This window comes from Mytilus edulis, chromosome 14 (genome assembly GCF_963676685.1).
Source record: "Mytilus edulis chromosome 14, xbMytEdul2.2, whole genome shotgun sequence".
NCBI lineage: Eukaryota > Metazoa > Mollusca > Bivalvia > Mytilida > Mytilidae > Mytilus > Mytilus edulis.
Genome location: NC_092357.1, coordinates 42,692,026 through 42,707,110, shown reverse-complemented (window position 1 = coordinate 42,707,110; position 15,085 = coordinate 42,692,026). Strand labels below are relative to the sequence as shown.

The 15,085-nt window shown below is 31.6% G+C and overlaps 1 protein-coding gene across 2 annotated transcripts; it reads left to right on the top strand.

Moving 5' to 3' along the window:
- Nucleotides 1-6,670: 6,670 nt before the first annotated feature.
- Nucleotides 6,671-12,449, top strand: LOC139502597 (uncharacterized). Of its 2 annotated transcripts, XM_071292135.1 has the most exons (8): nt 6,671-6,735; nt 6,948-7,049; nt 7,926-7,965; nt 8,172-8,268; nt 8,570-8,884; nt 9,033-9,142; nt 9,688-9,898; nt 10,551-12,449. In XM_071292135.1, the coding sequence occupies exons 4-8, from the start codon at nt 8,262-8,264 to the stop codon at nt 10,682-10,684; spliced, it is 777 nt and encodes a 258-aa protein (XP_071148236.1). In that variant the 5' UTR covers nt 6,671-6,735; nt 6,948-7,049; nt 7,926-7,965; nt 8,172-8,261; the 3' UTR covers nt 10,685-12,449. The 2 variants fall into 2 exon arrangements, with proteins under 2 accessions (XP_071148236.1, XP_071148235.1); XM_071292134.1 differs by lacking the exon at nt 8,172-8,268.
- The last annotated feature ends 2,636 nt before the right edge of the window (nt 12,450-15,085 follow it).

Here is a 15,085-nt window from a genome sequence, read left to right as displayed (position 1 = left end):
GCCGATGTCAGCAGATTCACAAAGGTGACATAGCCTCTCGGGTCTTTGAACATTTTGCCACCTCCCTGTCTCCACTGGCAAACGGTGATTGCCACATCTAAATTTACATAGTTTCAGTGCATTTTTTAACGATAAAACTGAAATATAATTTTCAAATAAAAGTTCTTTTTTGAATAATTTATAACATAAACCTTTTGATGATTGATTTACATTTGCAAACCATTCTTGTCTACACTGATCTTTAAACTTTTGTTCAATACTTAATACAATCCAATTTTTTGAGATACAATCTTGATTTTGCCAAATGTTTGACATATACCACAATTATCAAAAATACTTTTGATAAATAACAACCATTTGTTTTCAATTCCATACTTATTATAATTAATAGATATCAACTTATATAACATTGACGAAATCTTGTTATCAAGTGTGTTATTTAGAAGGTTGCACCAAAATTTTATCATCCGTAAGTTAACGTATAAAGAAATCGGATATCTTCCCAATTCCCGTTAAACCATAAAATTTGGAGTCGATCTTTTTAACCGTAAAGCATGCTTACAAAAACTCAAATGTACTCTTTCCAAAATGTCAAGATTTTCGTATCCCCAGATTTCGGCCCCATATAAGAGTATAGGTAAACAGCTTTGTCAAACATATCGAGCTGGCATTTTATAGATAGATGGTTTGATCTACACTTCTTAATAACACAATACGTAGCTTTAGTAGCTTGATCTCTAAGATATTTTCTAGTTGCAAAAAAAGATGCATTTCTAGAGAATATAACACCAAGGTATTTATAGTTCTTAACAATTTCAATCTCTTCTTTATTAATATAAAATTTCAAATTATTCTGTGGTCTACCTTTTGAAAATATCATAACCTTTGTCTTGTTAACATTAATTTTAAGTTTCCAGTTTTCACAATATTGAGAAAAACTATTTAGGAGTAATTGTAAATCTGTGCTTGTCTCAGCGAGTAAAATCGAGTCGTCAGCATACAATAAGACAAATATCTTAAAATAAATATCCAGTTCATCTTCTATATCAGATGTAATTGAATGTATACCTTTTAAATCACTATTTTCTAAAAATTCATGAAGATCATTTAAATATAAAGGAAATAATAAAGTAGAAAGATTTTCCCCTTTGCGGACCCCAATATCACTAACAAACATGTCAGATGTTTCATTATTATGTACAACTCTTGATTTCACATCTTTATACAAATTTTCTACAACTCTGAGAAATTTACCAGTTATCTTATTTAAAACAAGCTTATACAGAAGGGAGTTTCTTTGAACAAAGTCGAAGGTTTTTTCAAAGTCAACGAATGCGCAATGTATTTTTTTTCGTTTTTTGACACATAGCAACTCAAAGAGTGCATACAATGAAAAAATATGATCGTTAGTAGAGTAGCCCTGTCGGAAGCCTGCTTGATTTGCGTTCAAGATATTAAGTTCATCAACAAATTCCCCAAATCTATCATTAAGAATAGATGTAAAAATCTTACCAAGGCATGACAATAAAGTAATAGGCCTATAATGTTTTGCGTCTAATTTATATCCTTTGTTCTTGAAAACTGGTATTATGTTTCCAATAAGCCAGGCCTCCGGCAGAATACCCGTATCAAAAATAAGATTAAACAAATTAACATATACATCAATCATACTGTCAAGAGAATTTGCAACATATTCATTCATGTTTGATTATTTTATCTTCACCTGGCGATTTGTTATTTTTCGCCTTTTTGATAGCTTTAATAATTTCGTCATGGGTAATTACACCATTCAGTGTCTCATTTACAAGATTTGAGTTCAAATCATTATTAATCACAAACTTGTCTTCAAATTTGTTTTCATTCAATTTTTTGAAAAAATCAAATAAAGTTTCAATAGATATTTTTTCTCTTTGTCTACCTTTGTTAAATAATTTCCAAAATTCCTTGGGATTTTTGGATTTTAATTTTTTCATATTATCACTTATTTCTCTATTATGCTCCCTAATGTTTTCGTCCATTAGACTTTTATAATAATATACACAGTGTCGTAATCGTTCTTTAAATAAATTTGACCCATAATGTTTATACATTCTTTGTGCCTTTCTCAGTTCTTTCTTTGCCTTTTTACAATCAAAATTATACCATTGTTTATTATGCTTTTTGTTACAATTCAGCATATTCCTATTAAAAGTTTGTGTACCAAATGTTGCTTTGGCAGAATCGATTAAAATATCAGTAATATTTGTAACTGCAGTATTTATTTCATATTTTGTTACATTTTCTTGATTACTATAAATAGATAATTCATCTATAACATTTCTTATTTTGTCTTCATTTAGTTTAGTTTCAGTAAGACAGATAATATCATGATTACACAATAGGGATTTAAATTCATGGTAAAGTAATCTATTTTAATACCACATACGTTTAAACATAACAGGTTAATAATATTGTCAGTTATATTTACAGTTAAATTCAATTCACAAAGGTGAAAGTCACATGTATGGTTGACTGGTCACTTCGTACTGTATCTTTGTCTCCAGGGTTGTCCTAATGTCCTTTTCTGTAACGTCTCCCGTTGTTTTTTCCTTGGGTTAATTTGGGGCGAGCGCCTTCATCATCGTAGTTTCGTCTCGGTTGTTGTCTTGTCACTCCAGGGTTTAGATGATCAGTTTTCTCTGGTGGAAAAAACTCGACTCCATCTACGAAGAGGCGATCCCTCCTAAAGAATGCCTTTTTGCTCTGTCTTCGTGCTTCTTGGAAGAATGGCCATAGCGTTTTTCGTCTGTCATTAATTTCTTTTGGAAACTGCTCACTAATGCCGAATCCAGTATCCCTCAACTCTCTTGCGGCTTTTCGAACAGTCTCGCGTTCTTTAAAGTTTCTGAATCTACAGACAATTGGCTTTGTTGCAAATTTAACTGAGCCATCTCTATTTCTCTCAACATATTCCTTCCCAAAACGATGAGCACTTCCGTATTCCGCGGGTCTGTTTAGTTTGAGTTGTTCGACCATAAATTTTTCAATGATTTTTTCCGTTTGTTCCGTTTGTTCGTCTTTATCCTGAAGCGGTATTCCGGTGAAAATCAGGTTCTCTCGCTTTGATCTTGTTTGGAGATCTATGTGCCGATCGTATAAGTCACTTAGATTTTGTTGTAGTCGGAAGATTGTGTTATTAGTGGCATCTTTTTCGGATCGAATTTCATTAAAAGCACTTTTAACCTCTTTAACATCGTTGTTATTATGTTCGAAATGTTCGTTCACAAAGTTCATGCTCTTTTCGACCTCATCGACTCTTTTGGTTACATTTTCGACGGTTTTTACTAAGGTTTGGACAGTTTTATCAAACGAAGTTAATTTTTTAGACAGTTCATCTATCATCGACATTTTGTTGAAAATTTCGTTAACTTTCTGGGTAAGCATATCAAGTTTATTATTTGCATCTATAGTAGGATTCATCATAGGTTGTAAGTTGTGTGGGGTACTTGTGTAAAACCCGGCAGCTGGTAGTGTTTGCGAAAGTTGAGTGAAATTTGGATTTTGAATCGGATGCTGCGATAACGCATACTGTTGGAATTGTGATCTGTTTTGTTGGATCATTGGGGAATCATAAACTGGAACGTTAAACGTGTCCATATTCGCCGTTTTAATTACATTACTATCGGTTTTATTTTGACTTGCATTGTTTTTGTTTTCATTCGGCGTGTGAGTTGAATTCAGTGTCTTTTTATTTCGTTTCTCGCCACTTACATTTTGACCACTCGTGTTTTTCATGTTCTTTGGATTTTTGGCTTTCTTTTTTGGACTCATATAGAAATTTAACAGTTCCTTTCACATAAATCACTTAAATTGTTCAAGTTGAATTCCGTTTTAGTCCATCTTATTCCATTTTAAAAACTTCGTACTTTATTTGGCCTTTTTAACTTTTTTTGGATTCGAGCGTCACTGATGAGTCTTTTGTAGACGAAACGCGCGTCTGGCGTATATATACTAAATTTAGTCCTGGTATCTATGATGAGTTTATTTTATCACATACTAAATAAGAATGGATTTACGTTTGATAACTTTATATTGAATTTGGGTATGTATGATCTTCATGTCATATATATATATATGCTATTCGTAATCTCAGATTTAATATTGCTGGTCACCTTTGAAATAAGTTCTTAAATGGACCCCGGCAATTTGTTTCCTGATTTGTATGCATGTTTATTGGTAATTTTTTCAAGGCTTATACATATAAAATTAAAGTGCACCCCCTCTGAAAAATAATACATTATTCAAAACTATTGTACTTCTTCTTTATCATATCTGACGAGGTACTATGTAGATGTTAAACTAAATCAAAATAATTTCCTTACTTGAGAGTTTATCAAAAAAATTACACATTATTTTTTTGTTAAACATCTGTTTTATGTAATATTATCTGACCTGTAATCACAGTAGTTGATGACAGATTAATATCTCTACTTAATTATTTACATTGTCTTATCGAGGCCTTTTATAGCTGACTATGCGGTATGGGCTTTGCTCATTGTTGAAGGCCGTACGGTGACCTATAGTTGTTAATGTCTGTGTCATTTTGGTCTTTTGTGGATAGTTGTCTCATTTGGCAATCATACCACATCTTCTTTTTTATATTAACCATTTTATAATTGAAGGAAGATATGAAATTTTCACTCTGAATGGCTTAGATAAAGACTAAAAATTAAAAACATCAAGCGGATGGACAATATATACATATCAAATGTTCATACATGTTTATGTTTTTTGTACTTTAAATCATTTTAATAATTCTTATCATTCACTGTGCTTTATTTTTTAATTCGTTTGATTGTTTATCTCAAATTTTGGACACCGTGATTGGGAAAGAAAATATCTTGTATTTCTGATTTGGTATATAGGCATTTTCGTAGAAAACGGTGCACTCAACCTGGCTTTATAGCCGACTAACGTCCTCAATGGTAGGACAGTCGCATATAATTCCATTAAATTGACAACAACGTTTGGGCAAATCAAACAGACATAATAGGTAAAAGTAAGGTTATTGGGATACAGCAGTCAAAATAATGTAATAATCTGAATCAATATAAAGAAAAATAACTATTTCATGTATTTCAACAAAGAAAAAGAAAATGACATAGCGACACTCTGAAGAAAAAGCACTTAAGCAAAAAAAAATTAAAGTGTACTTGTTTCTTAATGATAAAAATAGAAGACTACATGCATGTGATATAGGAAATCTTGTTTTGTGTGTGTGTATGTGACGAAATCTAGTTGTTGTAAAGTGTACTTCCTGAGTGTGTTTATTGTTGATAATAAGTTTGTTTTTGTAGTTTTCTATTGTTCTTCTAATCGTACGTAGATACAATATTTGTAGCATATTTTAGACAAAAAAATCCATAGAATGTTAAATCAGAAAATGAAAACGCCTCATATTGAAATGTAAATAGAAATGTGAGAATTCTAATTGTGACGAGTGGTACCAAGGAATTTCAATCCGAAAAGTAATTACATGACTAAATATTCTTTATTAGATATTGTTTTATTTGAAAAATTTAAGAGCTGATATAAATGTATACATTTTTCCACGTACTGTATATGTTTGTGGTTTTTTTTTTTTTTTAAATCTTTATTCTTTAATGATAAATTGGGGTGGTATTGGTCTTTAATTATTTTATTTCACTTTTAAACGCAAAATGAAATACTTATGTAAAATTGATAGGCATTATTAAAGTGATTTTGCAGATTTTTATTCACACAGTCCTCTTATTTTACAGGATTTAAGAAGACACGTAAAAGTGTTTCATTACTAAACGTGATCTTCTATTTTCAAACATTAGGAGGAAAGAACATGTAAAGAATATAATTCTTTCAAATATTAGTATTTTTTTTTATATTTCTTGTGAATGCAAATGAATACGAAAATATGTTCTTTAAGTTTTGTTGCAACCGTAGGCAAATTGTAAAACGAATCATCTTAATAAACGTTTTATTTTAAACTATTTACACCACTGGGTCGATGCCACTGCTGGTGGACGTTTCGTCCCCGGGGGTATCACCAGCCCAGTAGTTTCTTTGGTGTTGACATGAATATCAATTATATGGTCATTTTCATATATTTCCCGTTTCAAAACTAGAATTTTCGAAAAACTGAGAATTTTCTTATCCCAGGAATAGGTCACCTTAGCTGTATTTGGCTCAACTGTTTTTGAATATTGGGTCCTCAAAGCTCTTCAACTTTGTACTTGTTTGGCTTTATAACTATTTTGATCTGAGCTTTACTGATGAGTCTTATGTAGACGAAACGCGCGTCTGGCGTATCAAATTATAATCCTGGTACATTTGATGGCAACTATTCGTTTACCTTATATAGTTTTTATGAGATGTAAGAAAGATAATTCATATTTCAAATATTAATATGCAATTAGTATACCGTTTCTGTTGATTTTTCGATAATCAATTAGTTGGTTTTTTGTAATATTAACTAAAGATGTATAACATTTAAAAACAAATGAGCTCTGACGATGATCAATTTTTGATCACTGGTGTCTAACATTTTTTGTAATCTTGTAATCAAAAAGCAAAAGTTAAAGAAAAGTTAACAATAGCCTTTTTTGTACTCTAAAGTTTAAATGTATTCACATTAATATACGTATATATAAACAGTATATATCACACGTTAGATTTATATATAGACATTAATAAAGTTATACTTCCTTTTCTGCAAATTATGTGAGTAAACTTTTATATCTCGAATAAAAACACTCAATTACCATTTAATTGATTATAATTAACTTTAAATTGATTTTTCAGCATTGTAGCATTATCGAGTTTCTTTAAATATTTAAGTTCATTTATTTCCTTTCGATATTAGATTTGTTCACCAATAATGTACGCCATTTTTAAATATATTCAGAATAATTATACACTAATCTTATTTAAAGGTTCCAAGAAAGACATCAATACAACGAAGGAAATAAAAGAGAAGAATGGCATTGATGCTTCTTCCAAATTCGAATCAAAAGTGGTTAACGACTTGTAAAACGGTAAGTCGATTACAATTTGTTATTTTAGTTTAAACATATTTATTTATAGTGGATTGGGAAACAAGTTTTACAACTTATATTAATCCCTTTCCACTTTGCAGGTGCGAGTGCTGCCTTGTAGCGGCATTAGCCTACTCTTTTTCGAAATCTACAAGGGTGTCTTTAACGTGCAAGAGATATGTCTCTCTCTTAACACGGGTCAGCCATATGTCGTCCCCTTCCGACAGACTATCATCGTTTCCTCAAGACCATACTCGCAAATGGTGTCAAGGGCTCGTCAAAGGAAAGCCGAAAATAGATGTCCTTAAATTTTCATCCCAAACAGGAATCGAGCCAGGAACCTTTGTGTTATAAGTCCGATGCACTAACCACTACACCACGGCTCAAAATTTGTTTGTGCGTAACCTTACTGTCGCTCACTTATAGTTTCAAAGTTTTTACATCCATTTGTCTCCATCAATCTAAGTTAGATAAATGGTCGCTATTTGTAAGCATAGGTCCTTAATCTGTTTCCGGGACGCTTTGATTATTTCTATGTCAAAATGATTTACAATCAACAAAGGGAGATGCAAATTTAGAATAAGTTAGTTCTTTTAACTATAACTCACTATATTGCCTAAAAATTATTGTTGTTTAAACTATGCCAAAAAGTAAAAACACAAAAATACTGAACTCCGAGGAAAATTCAAAAAGGAAAATCAAAAATCAAAAGGCAAAATCAAAAGTCCAAACACATCAAACGAATGGATAACAACTGTCATATTCCTGACTTGGTACAGGCATTTTATGTATGCTTAAATGTAAAAGTATTTCGTTCATAGTTCATCGTGGAATATTATTTGATGATTAATTTATAACCATTTTCAATTCATACAGTTTTTCCTGTTGGTACTGGTGGCTATAGATTTATGCAGTGGTGAGTATTTTTTGCCATTTATTCTCTCCATGATCAAGACTTAAGTTATTTTGTGAATAAAACAGATGTATAAGCATGTACAGTCAAACCTATATGTAAAGGTAATCCTTGGAACAAATGATAACTTAACTTTGAAATGAAGCTAAAAAATGCACACTTTTTACTTCAAGAGAAGTTGAAATTAAAAGACAGGATTTTTTACTTAGTAGGTTGTATGTTGTATTCTTAGTACATGTACATAGTAGAGGAGATAATTTAGAGGTGAAATTTAGAGCCAGTTTGACAATGAAATATGGATGTTAAGTATGTATCAGATAGATTCTAAATAAATGGATAAAATTTGTATATTAAACGCCAAGTTAAATAAACAAAGGGCATTTATAGAGTTAAGCAAGAATGGACTATATATATATAAGATTTTACAATAACGCAAAGTATCCTAAAAACTTAATTATTTATAACGCAATACAACCATTAAAGAGACATTTCTTACAGCATTTAATATGTGCTCTTGAATTATGTGTCATGGATTAGGCGTTATTTTTATTAGAAATCTGTTTTTTTATTAGAAAAAGAGGTAGTTTAATATATGATATTTCTTCAGGTTCGGTTTTCTGGAGCCTGGCCACTAAACCAGCAGTGTTTGGTAACGATATAGAGTTACATTGTAATCTTGATAATGATACATCACTCAATGGTTCGCGGCATTGGAGTAAAGGAGACAACGTTAAAGTATTAGTGGTAAACGGCAAGACAATCAACGATACAAAATATTCTGAGGAACTAGACAAAGCTAAACGTACTTCCATTTTAACTATAACTTCATTAGATACTGGTGATGTGAACGTTCCATACACGTGCCAACATGGCTTCCAAACGTACAAGAAAGTTTTGAATATGACTGTGGAGAACTTCGAATGCAAGTATTTCTGATTTATATTTTGAATGTTTTTGATTCAGTTAATCAATATTTCCATTTGATACTTTTTATCGTTTGTGGTTTGAATTCTGATTTTGTTTTAATTAGTGATTGTAATGTGTATGCGTCTCTTTAATTATATTTTCAGATCATCCTGACAAAAGCAATGCATCTTTCAATCAGGAAGACGATCATGTGTTATTTGCAATGAAATTTGAAAAAGTGTTCCCAGTTCCTACTTGCAAAGCGTCATACGGGGTACGTTGTTAAGTCATTTTTGAGGCCCCTCGTGAGGATTTTCAAGTAATCGCAGTCATAATCACAAATTGCTTACGTTTTGTATAAAAAAAAAGACTCACCTGTTACGCTCTAAACAAAATAAAAATAAAGGAAAAAAAGACTGTTTGAGTTCAACTGTGTAATAAGGTGTCAAATTTTTAGAAATGAATATCATGCTTTCATCTTATTTTGAGGTGAAACAATAAATATGGTCATGTATTTGATCGAATATTTGGTTCAAGATTTCGAATGAGGACATACATATTCAACAGGTTACTCAAGGTTATTGCAGCTATGCATATTGAATAGGGGAAGATATTTTGGATGGTGGTAGTAGCAATGTACGAAAAATCCTACGTTTCCAAGTAACTGTTTCATTTATGTTTCCTGTGTTTTCAAAGCATTCGCAACTTCATTGTAAAAATCTTCCGCCTATTCAATATGGTTGCAATGTGAAAGGGCCTATAAAAATAAAATGAACAGCTGATTAGAAACTGATAATTCTCCACATTTATTTCGTACAGGATCAAAACATTACAAACTTGTTGAACATAAGTTCCGTTCTAGAGGATGTATTTTACAAAGTTGAAATTAACCTGAAGTATCATCACATCTCGAAAGGATGCATGCATCATCCATTCGAGCTCGACTGCTGCGTTGGAACAAAGACGATCAAACAACGTTTTGAGACGGCCAATGATGTTTGTCTGGAGATGACCCCCAAATTAAAAACTGGTTGGTTGTTTTTCATGTAAAAAATAAGATACTTTTATGTAAATTAAGGAGTTATCAGTTCCATGCTACATTTAAAAAGTTGCATTGCAAGGTGATGAAAATAAAATATCTAACAACGTATGGAGATACCATCATGGCCAATGATGTTGTCTTATGATAGCCCTTGGATTTAAAACTGTTTAGTTGTTTTTATCATATAAATTTAGTAAAAAGTACAATAGTTTATTTTGCATTCAGTTATAAAGATTAAGTTGTGACACGCCACTGATGAAAAGGTGCATTGTAAAGTGATAGGCAAGATCATCTGTTCAAAAGATCATAATATCAATATTATTTTACTAAACGAATGCTATAGTAGTAATTATGTCGGATAAAATTACTGTCTTTATTTCCTAGATATTTAAAGTAGTATATAAGAAGTTGATTTTGAACATCCTGTCAGGATAATAATTATGTGATATGAATAAAAAAATATATATATATATGGAGTACGGTATACAATCACGTGAATGTCAATGCAGCGACACAAATTATAACCAAATATGCGAACAAAGTTTGAAGCCTGGTATCTAGGATGAGTTTATCTATGCATATTGAAAATGTATTATTGTTTGTCTTTTATAAAAAGTATAGTTTCATGTTTTGATTTCAGATGAAAAACCGAATGTATCCGAGAAGGATCAGACCCTTGGAACGGTTGGACAAATAGTATTCGGGATAGTGTTTTTAATTTACTGTGTTATATTCACAATAACATTTGCATATATACAATATAATAGTTACTAACTTTGCTGTTCGTTGTGTAGTAATTGTGTTATTTATCTTGTAAATTCTAGAAACTATGTTGCATTACTAACAAAATATATAAAGTAATATATCTGAATTATCAAGGAAATATCGACGTTGATCGTGCATATATGTAGACAGTGACTCAAACGGCAAAACAGCGTATAGCAAAATGGACTTACGATATGTGACCAACCGTTATCGCTAACAATGGGTTTGTTTTGCTGCGTTCATGTGTTTATTAACCCTCATGAAACACTCAAGGTTTGATAACAGTCAAAACGGAAATATTTAATTTAGCTAAATTGAATGTGGTACTATATAAAATTTAGAAAAACGATATGTGAAATTTCAATCATATTTTGTTTAGATATTACCGTGTTCTATTGATGTGATTTGTTTTTATGAATATATTCAATATACTTTTATATTCAAGTTATTGTGGTAAGTGAATATTCCTGTTAGGATTTGAATACGTAATATCATGCACTGCCAAAAGAAGAGGGGTAGTGGTATAATATTGACGTAAGCGAAATAAGATGTTCTATGAGCAAGAATATGTGAGACGAATAGCACTATTTCTTTGTGTATCTGACTTTTAGAAGATGAAGAGGTTAATATCAAAGCAGTGGCGGATTCAGAGGTGGGCGTAGAGGGCGTACGCCCCCCCCCCCCCTTTTGCTTGGACTTTTTTTTTCTTTTTTTTTTTAATAATTAATTAGACTAAACTTCGTAAAATTTTCCATTTCCTGTGTAATATGTTTTTAAGCGACAATTCGATATATTTTGCACGTATTTACTGTATTTTATTATTGGTTATGTAGAAGTCATCTGATTCGCTACGGTGGAGTTAACTAGTGCGTCGAAAAAACGTAACTCAGTCATTTTGAAATACAAATAACAGTAACACATTGCTTTGGCTGAGGGAGACAAGTATGACACCTTCAAAGCGACAAAGAATTGAGCAAGAACGTACTGACTTTTATTTCACAATTCCACAAACAGAAAGTTTATAATACTCTATTATACTCTCATAAAAAAAAGTTTCACAGCAATATTATTTTGCTGCGAAAACATGTAAACCCCACACACCTCAGCCTATTAATAACATAGCTGAATAATGATCCCCAATCAGTATGATCTAGATAGATTTAAAGTCTAAGGTATGGACCATTTAATTTGAGTGGACAGTCTGAGATGTTCGAGAGAAGAAATTATTACCCTGATTTTTGCCTTTAACATTATTTTCTGGTCGTATTTGGAATGAAAACAATAATCTTGTCCAATTATTTGCTATTAGAAACAAAAAATTCCAACAGAACTATTTAGCATTATATTGGTCACTTGTGGACAGTTGTCTCATTGGCAATCATACCACATCTTCTTTTATATATATACATATAAATACTAAACGGGCTTATTTTTGGGGGGCCGGGGGTTTGCATGTAAATTCTATATCTGGCCGGAATGTCTGTTTCGCCGAACTGCCCGACTACAACCTGCCTGCTGGGCGTGGCCTTTATGTCTCATTTTCTCATTCATAAATTCGTAGTCATTTCAGACTCATTTGTAGCCTTTTGTTGATTTGGAACCCCTCACTTCCCTTGTTGTGTGAAACATTCCAACCAAACATTTTGATAAAAATTGCTTGTTTGTCTGTCTTAAATCGTGTCGGTCGTATTGTAAATTTCATTGAATCGCCCGGCGTATAGTTTGTTTACAACAAGATATCTGTGAGTTTATACTAACTAAACATACAACAAACGCGAATTTTCCATGTTTATTTTTTACTCAATTCAATTCAATTCAATATTTTATTTTATTTACGTCTCACCTTATGTATAAAATAACACAATACATTTATAAAAGATACATTTTGTATACATAAGCCAATCTGTACAGATTTATGAGAGACGATAATCACTTTTAAAAAGAATATGTATATGTACATAATAAATATTAAACCTGAATGGTAAAATTATACAACAAAAGTATTTAATTATTATTTACAATATAAATATTTGGCACATAATCTTATAATATCTTGATTCGAAAATAAAAATACGATTTTCTGACAATCTGTAAAACTATTAAAATGTTCATCAATTTTAAGAGACTCAGTAAAAAGAACTTGTCTAAGATCATAATGACATTATAAACAGGACAATGTAAAATAACATGATATTCATCTTCGACAGTATTAAAACAATTAAAACAACATCTCTCTTCCAGCGGCAAATTTTCATACCTCCCGCTTTCCAGTCTAATAGGAGCACAAAAAGGCATCAACCGTTTGCAGTAGTTTTCTACAACAATTAAGTCCGACATCATATATATTAGTCTATTATAGCTCAGGATTTATCCAATCATTACATAATAGATAATCAATGGGGATAAAACGGCATAAAAAATGTTTAACCCTTACACTTTACAGCAACTATAAAATATACATGCCCAAAGTCAGGAACCGTTTAAAAAGTGAATTTTACCCTTATTTTATGTTTGTTTAGTCTGAATAAGGTCTCAAAAATTGTTCGCATCGCTCCGCTCGGCAAACATTATTTACCTCGCCCCCCTTTCCAAAATCCTGGATCCGCCCCTGCAAAGGAAACTAATATTCGGTCATATCGCTTTGGAATTCAACAGACTGTTTAATTCCAAACACCGAAGACACTCAGAGAGCTTTGCAATTGCATACGATGTTATAAACCTCACCCTGCAGAGTTATCATTTAAACATGTATACGCTGAAACATTCTTTTTAAAAATGTATGTTTTTTATTTGTTTTTGTGTAAGTATATTTTAATATAGAATATATTTTTAATTATTCGTTTTTGTGTAAGTATATTTTAATAAAGAATATTTTGTATGTCTTATCTAATCATTTTTATGCATGTAACAGTATGTGTTTATGTTTGTGTATAATATTGTTATTGCACCTGCACCTGTTAGTGTGTGGTTGTATGACGATAAATTATTTGTCTACATTTAAGGGTGTACGTATACTCACACTATTTTAATAAAATGATAATGTACGTTATTTAACCAACCTAAAAGTCGAAAATTATTTATATAATAGTTCTTGAAAAACTGGTCATTATCGTGATATATGGACTGCCCACAGGACAGTGATATTGACTAAGATAGTGATAATGACTGAGCCAAAGGAGAGGTCATTATCGCTATCGCAGTCAATACCACTGTCCTACGGGCAGTCCATGTATCACGATAATGACCAGTTTTTCAAGAACTATTATGTTTATTTCATTGAGAAAGCATGTTTTGGAAAATTCTCGTAAATTCAAAATGCCTAAAGCGAACTCGAGTAGTTGTACGATTTCTAAGACAAAGAGTGAAGACCAGTCGTAGTAATACTGCCATTCATTTTAGTGCAATTTTTCAGTATATGAATATTAATCAAGTTATCTTTAATTTTATATCTAACGAAAACAACATATAATAAACAATTCAACAACTTGAATATAATATTAAAATCAGGAACATGTTTCATAAAAGATAAATCTCTCCAAACAGAGAAACCACGCCCTATCGGTTATTAACAGAGAAATCACGCCCTAGCGGTCATTATCAGACGGAAACCACGCCCCAACAGTCAATATCAGACGGAAACCACGCCCCCACCGGTCAATATCATGTAAAAGTTCGTTAACGACCGGTTTTCTGGTCCGTTTTTTCTGTTAATGACCGATGGAATTTATTACTAAGAATAATGAATGCCATGTGACCCCTTTTTATCCAATAAGAGAATCTTGTTCTCAACCGATATGAAATAAAATTGCATAACGTGAAGGGCGTCAAGCAACGTTATTATTAATTTTGTTGTTGTTGTTTTGTAACATTTGAGCATGAGAGAAACTTTACTTAATCATTTTTGATACTTATTTGAAAATTCAAAAATATCGTATAACTATCCAACAGCGATCCAATGACGTAGATTTCTATCTTATGAACTATATGATACCGGTATGGCCTTAAAAAATTATCAAAAGCTATACCACATGGCAAAACAACGGACTGCTTCGTGTATACATATAAAAAGGAATGATAAATATACGATCGTTAACACACTGAATCACAGTCTTCTGGATTTGGCAAATGCGAGTACAGAATGCATGGTTGAGTGTGCCCTAATCTGGGAAAGTGGTGTACCAGCATAACTTAATAGTACAGAAAATCAGAAGCCAACAACAACTTTATAACAGTTGTAAAAGTCTTCACTCGTGATCAGATTGATAAAAGCACTGGATTTACCGTTAGTATTATGTGACCTTTCAGTTTGAAATCATATTCTTGGTGCGTACAAATTAAACATAAATAGTTTAAACACTAAAAATCTGAGACTACTATAACACATAGTAGTCTCAGCTAAAAATCAAACAA